This window comes from Dipteris shenzhenensis, chromosome 10 (genome assembly GCF_047967505.1).
Source record: "Dipteris shenzhenensis isolate YYH24624 ecotype China chromosome 10, Dip_SZ_1.0, whole genome shotgun sequence".
NCBI lineage: Eukaryota > Viridiplantae > Streptophyta > Polypodiopsida > Gleicheniales > Dipteridaceae > Dipteris > Dipteris shenzhenensis.
In genome coordinates this window covers 44,857,322-44,863,103 of record NC_141605.1, presented here as the reverse complement: position 1 = coordinate 44,863,103, position 5,782 = coordinate 44,857,322, and the positions used below count along the sequence as shown (strand labels likewise).

At 44.8% G+C, this 5,782-nt stretch overlaps 1 protein-coding gene across 1 annotated transcript; it reads right to left on the bottom strand.

Moving 5' to 3' along the window:
• Window positions 1-1,991: 1,991 nt before the first annotated feature.
• Window positions 1,992-5,498, bottom strand: LOC147897885 (uncharacterized). The gene is made up of 6 exons (XM_087380259.1): window positions 4,869-5,498; window positions 4,227-4,447; window positions 3,816-4,119; window positions 3,643-3,728; window positions 3,436-3,527; window positions 1,992-3,198 (listed from the first exon to the last, which is right to left on the bottom strand). Exons 1-6 carry the CDS (start codon window positions 5,118-5,120, stop codon window positions 2,948-2,950), a joined length of 1,206 nt encoding a protein of 401 aa, XP_087236385.1. The 5' UTR covers window positions 5,121-5,498; the 3' UTR covers window positions 1,992-2,947.
• Between the last annotated feature and the right edge of the window lie 284 nt (window positions 5,499-5,782).

The window sequence follows — 5,782 nt, the reverse complement described above, 5'->3', positions numbered from 1 at the left end:
AGATATCATCCCTTGATGTGCCTTTTGGTTCTTGCGAATACAAGGACATATATACTCTCTTCAGGAGGGAACATAGCACATGCACATGTGCAAAGAATGACAGACTTCATGCCTATTACTATGACTGGCTTCAGGATTTGAAATAGCTGAGGTGAACCCAGCCTTTCTAAAGTATTAAATTTGGGGGGCATCTTTCTTCTCTTGTGGGACGCCAAAACCTTAAATTAAGGTCCCCAGTTCTGCAGATGAGGACACGTTACTCCATTATTTTATAATGGCTTCAAACATCATGTAGTATTCCTTGATCAGTCTGTCAAAAGCCACAACAGTAGTATGGATTTCTATCAGCCATCTCAAATCGCATTACAATATCAGGAGAATTTTCTTCCAAATGCGTCTAGCAGTGCATAATTCTACGCCAAATAACTTTTAGATCTCAGGTAGGTCAGCCTAAACAAACTTTGCATTTCACAGGCATATTCCTTGCATTTGCAAAGGCATCCACTTAAACAAAATGCATCACTTTGCAAAGATACAAATATAAGGTAACTCAGATGAAAACTAAGTAAAATAAATGCAGCGGTCAGAGAACTTGTGCAAACTTCTTTGCCAAACTAAAATAAGGGAACAAACTTCTTTGCCTAACTAAAATAAGGGAACAAGAAAAAAAACGTACGAGTGCATGCTTGCATGCTCTTGCGCGTGCGTGCGCACACGTGTGTGTGTGTGAGTTAGAGAGAGAGAGAGAGAGGGGGGGGGGGAGAGAGAGAGACAGAGAGAGGGACTAACTATAGCAAAGGTAATTCCAGCCTAACACGTTTTGCATTCACAAAAAAACTCATATCCATCTTCAAAAATGCAGTATAAGTTGAACAGTGAGAGAGAGAGAGAGAGGGACCCAGTTTACCCTATTCACAGCTCTACATACCTTTGTCAAACTAGAATATATATACCTAGATGAGTCCAGGAACATTCCCAAACTCATCCTCTGCAAACGCAACATAGTGGAGTTTCAATCTCATGATAGTCACAAGGTTGAAAACCATAAACTCCATCGTGCATAGCAGGGACTAGCTACTATGACATCCCCACTGATGTCGTCAGCACCCAACAGTGGGTGTAGACCATAGTATAAACATATGCTTTCACACATACAAATCCACACACCCACACATACTTGAGCATCCATTTATGCAAAGTCTTCGTACTGAGTTTCTATCAGTACTCCGGAGGTGAAGGGCAGACTCAGCCACGAAGGCTAGCACTAAAGGAGAAGGCTAATCAAAAGGTAGTCCAACATCTCTTCATTCAAGCTACAACTGCTTGTGAAGACTAAATGATTTCATTTGTCTCTCCTAGACGAGCATCTAAATCTAGCTGATAGGGCAATGCAATCGTACAAATCCAAATTTTTTGTCAAACTAGAATATATCCAATCATACAAATCCATTTTTTTTTTTGTTCTGTTCCAAGCTATGCTTAAACAAGCATAAACGTGAAACTGATCTCATTGTGTACCTGATACAAGTCGGAACTCTTTCTTGATCAGGATGCACAACTTCATTGACTGAGGGCAGTACAAATACAGCTCACTCAACAAGGTCTTGTTTTCTACTAAAATAAGCTCAACACAACTATCCAAGTACCGCACAGCCATATCTTACTAATAATTCAGAGAGCAAACACAGGGCAAGGGGGCAGGGGGCCAGGGTCAAAATAGAGATGCAGACCATTATTGCATACTACAGAATGTTTTCCCTTCCAAACAGACATATCTCAATACTGAACAATTGAAGAATAACGGTGGACAAGAAAGGGAAGACAGAGAGAGAGAGAGAGAGAGAGAGAGAGAGAGAGATGCAGAGGGGGGGGAGGGTTTTTTTTTTCCCCAGGGGATGGGGGGGGGGGGGGGGGGGGGGGGAGAGAGAGAGAGAGAGAGAGAGAGCAGTTCCCTATTGAGGGCTTAACACAAACGTGAACATGACCTCAATTTGTATTGAATGCTAGACTGACATACAAACATGGATTTGCTGCAGCAACAAGGTCATGTTTTCTACATGCAACGTACACCCACATGTGAAGTCATTCCAAAGATTGGTGACCAAGTGCACCATATATATTGCCATGCAAAACCAAGCCAATATAAGGCTTCAGGCTGCTATCCGAGTGTCACACCCATATCTTATTAATCATTAAGATCACTTGTCAATGAGCATAGGATGAAAACTCAGAAATCCTTGAAGATTTTCTTCATATTCTCTACAATGCACAGTGTGGGACAGTTCCATGGAACTTTCTACTGGGATAGAATTTCCTTTTACAACTCATCAACAGTAGAACTAGAAACCTCCACATTGCTATGCCCACATCGCTAAGTCCCTCACATCCATGATGAACAGACACCATCTTCATGATGCATAATAAACACAAGCGTGAAAGTCTGTCCATTGAATATAATATATAAAAAGCCACAGCCAGGCAGGACTAGGGGCTCAGGACTTTAGCCTCTTTTTAAAAACAGGTTTCTCTTTTAGATAACCAGCATAATCCATCACCTCCTGTAAAGGCCCCATAAAATCCAAAATTCATAGCCGTCAGATTCTGTATTGCTCAGCTTAACAGACTTCATGACCTTCTTCCTTGCATCTTCAGCACTAATGAAGAAGTCATCCTTCATCAAAAAGCCTAGATTTTGAACCTGATGTGCTGATCACTGTCATTTTGTTTCTTTTTTTGAGCCACTTTTCACACCTTTTTTCACTTTTCACATGTTTACTTTCCCTTTTTTTAATTTTCATTTTAAGGGCTGCAATGGGATGACGCATTGAATGACCCTGTTTACAGAGCCCTCACTCTACTTCACAAGGCACAGCTGTAATGCACGGCTTCAAAAAATGATGCCGTACAGGTGGGATAAGTAGACTTGTCAAAACCTCCCACACATCTTTTAGCGTCGCACCGGAGGGCAGCGAGACATAAAATATTCAAAGTCCGGATGCTGTACATGGAGACTTTTCAACCAATCGTCAGAGGACCTTTGTAAAGTCGTTGCATAGTGACGATCAGCTGCCCCGGCAGAGGTCCAAATAGCACCACGGAATTTGTAAGAAGCAAGACCAAAAGGATGAAGAGCAACCTGGTTTCCTGGGGTAGAAAAGCTTGATTCCTGAGAGGCTAAGCCAGGGGTATCTCCACCATCTGCTGAGATACATATGTTAGAAACCAGCCACAAAAAATTGGGTGAAGGCATTGCCCAACATTATGGCTGCTACAAAATTGCAGGAGTATGTCAAAAGAGGAAACTAGCTCAAGCTTCAGGAGATCCACTCGAAGAGAAGACACGAACACAAATTCCTCAATGCTCACACTCATATCTCCACATTTATGGCAGTTACAAACTCAACTGCCATCTGTGACAAAGCAGAGTCCCCGTACCTGCCACCAGAGTTGATACAGAGTGATATGTTAGAAAACAGGCGGCCAGATCCTTCAATGTGGGACCGGTAGGTATTCTATATATGGGATACCTACAAATAAGATAACTGTTTGTAAGTCCAGACTCCACAAGAGTCAGAATGAAGAGCAAGTAAAGGAAAACAAGAATAAAAACCAACGATATAAATCACACCCACTAGTGCATACCACGCGACGGATAGCCAGCTCGATCGTGAGAGATCGTTACTACATAATGTCTTCAGCGAAGGATATTGGCGAGCTAGCTCTCCCACCTGGACATCGGTCAATCATGTATGGATTATGATCTTCAAAATTAACTGACAGGACAATCAGAACTCGAATGCGCCTCCAAAACTTACCTTGTCATACAGAGGAACCCTGAGCGAAGGAGCTGATGTTTCAAAGTACTCGTAAAGAAGAGTCTCGGGCCGATCTTCCGCTTGCCATCGTTCCTCGTCCTCCCTGAGAATCCCCTCTCTGACGTCCAAAGAACTCCACGGTCCATGCGTGCTTTTGACGGCAGTTTGCCCTTCCGTCGTCAAATCGGGAGAGACTGCCCCTCCATTTTGAGCCAATAGCTTCTCTGCCTCACCATCGCTGCTAGCTTCACTACCAGTGTCTCGGAAATCCATCTCACTGCCGTCACTGTCGTCACCAAGCCGCCTAGAAAGGGGGAGAATGCATCAATCGTCAACACCAAAAAGAAATGCGGGAATCAATTTATCAGATTGAAATACAGGAAGGGAAAAGACGTAGAAACGTCCGCTAACCTGTTTTTCGTAAAGTGTGCATTTGCTGAGCTTGAGTAGAGCTGAAGCGCCGACAAGTACGGGACATAATATTGCATTACAGTATCTCTCCCGTTGAGAACAATAGGAACACCTGCCCCATATGCGCTCCATTCATCAAAACAGTCCCAAAGGTCGCTCAACAAGAAGAAGTGTCTGGCAGAGGCTGAGCATCCTTTCAGAGACAAGTCCCGCACATGGGTCTGCAAATGCAGAAGAATTGGAAGAGTCATGACCCCTAAATTACAAATACATCGAAATACGACTGGTCTAGCAAAGAGACGCCCCGGGCTGAAATGATTAAGTCTGAGAATCAGGCTCCATGACAGAAGTGTTTCTATTATTTTCCCGTTTTCCCAAGCTCTTACATGCTCGGACTCAATCATGCAAATGCATTGTTTCCCTTCGTTACAATTTGGAGCAAAAATCACATGCTCGGACTGAACCATTCAACAAGTATTGTTTCCCTTTCTGTTCAAGCAAAATTGAGAAATTGATTAACAGTGACTCTCTCCCAAAAAAACTAGGAACAAGCTTCCTCTCTCCAAAGAAAACCGATAAAATTATAGATTGAGCAGAAAAATGTTGCAGACTTAGCTGCTCCGGAAAGATTGCAAAATTCACCTTGGGGAAAAACTGGGATGACACCCTGGGAGTAGTGTGCTCTAAGAAACGATGGAGATTGGACACAGGCCTGCCAGAAAAGGTCGCATCTCTGAGGCATCCACCGTCTACAGCGGTAAATCGGCCGTTTGCAGACAAATCGTTGGGATACGGAACGTTTGTCTTCTGCCGGATCGGCAAGTAGACCTGCGGCCGATGGACGGATCGCGGATCGCGTTGTTGCTCCACACTGACGAAAGAGGCCGGCTCCATTTTGGTTGGAAATCGAGACAAAAATCGATCCGGAAGGAAGGGAGGAAGGGGCAAAGCAGCGAAAACTCGATCCGGAAGGGAAGGGCGATACGAAAGGGGATGGATTGATGAAGGGGAGGAAGAAACGGGGAGAATTGGGGGGAGAAACCGAAGAGGGTGGGAAAGCGAGAGGCGTTTAAGGGCGAAAGAGGCAGGGAAGCGATGGAAGGGAAGAGTTTAAGCTTGAGAGGGAAGGAGGGGAGTACCGAGAAGAGGGAGATGGGAGAGAATGAAGCAAAGGGCAAGAAGAAATGAGGATTTTTGGCTATGGCGTTTGTGGCTATGGCGAAACAGAGAGCTCTAAAAACGCAGGCCTCAAAAGTAAAAACCGAGTGCTCAAAAAATCCGCCCCCCTCAGAGAGACGACGCATTAACTCCCCCTAATCCTTCATTAACCTCTAACCCCCTTTTAGCTCCTTAATTACCCCTTCTTAGCGGCCCAGTCCTACGTTGTAAATGGTACGCGAACTCGTCTAGAAGCATCTGGGCCGCCTGGCCCCGCCACACGCCCCTGCCCCTTCCCTGCCACGTCAGCTCACGCCTCTCCCCCTCCTCACACGTGGTCCTTTCGTTCTCTGCCGCCCCACCACGTGCTCGCCTCTGATCCCGCCACGTGGGTCCTC

What these genes read in the sequence shown, in the direction of transcription:
- LOC147897885 (XM_087380259.1), bottom strand. Translation starts at nt 5,120, where the DNA reads ATGGAGCCGGCCTCTTTCGTCAGTGTGGAGCAACAACGCGATCCGCGA. An exon ending in GCACACTTTACGAAAAACAG is followed by an intron (nt 4,120 to 4,226) that starts GTTAGCGGACGT and finishes CCCCCTTTCTAG; the next exon opens with GCGGCTTGGTGACGACAGTG. An exon ending in GGGTTCCTCTGTATGACAAG is followed by an intron (nt 3,729 to 3,815) that starts GTAAGTTTTGGA and finishes ACCGATGTCCAG; the next exon opens with GTGGGAGAGCTAGCTCGCCA.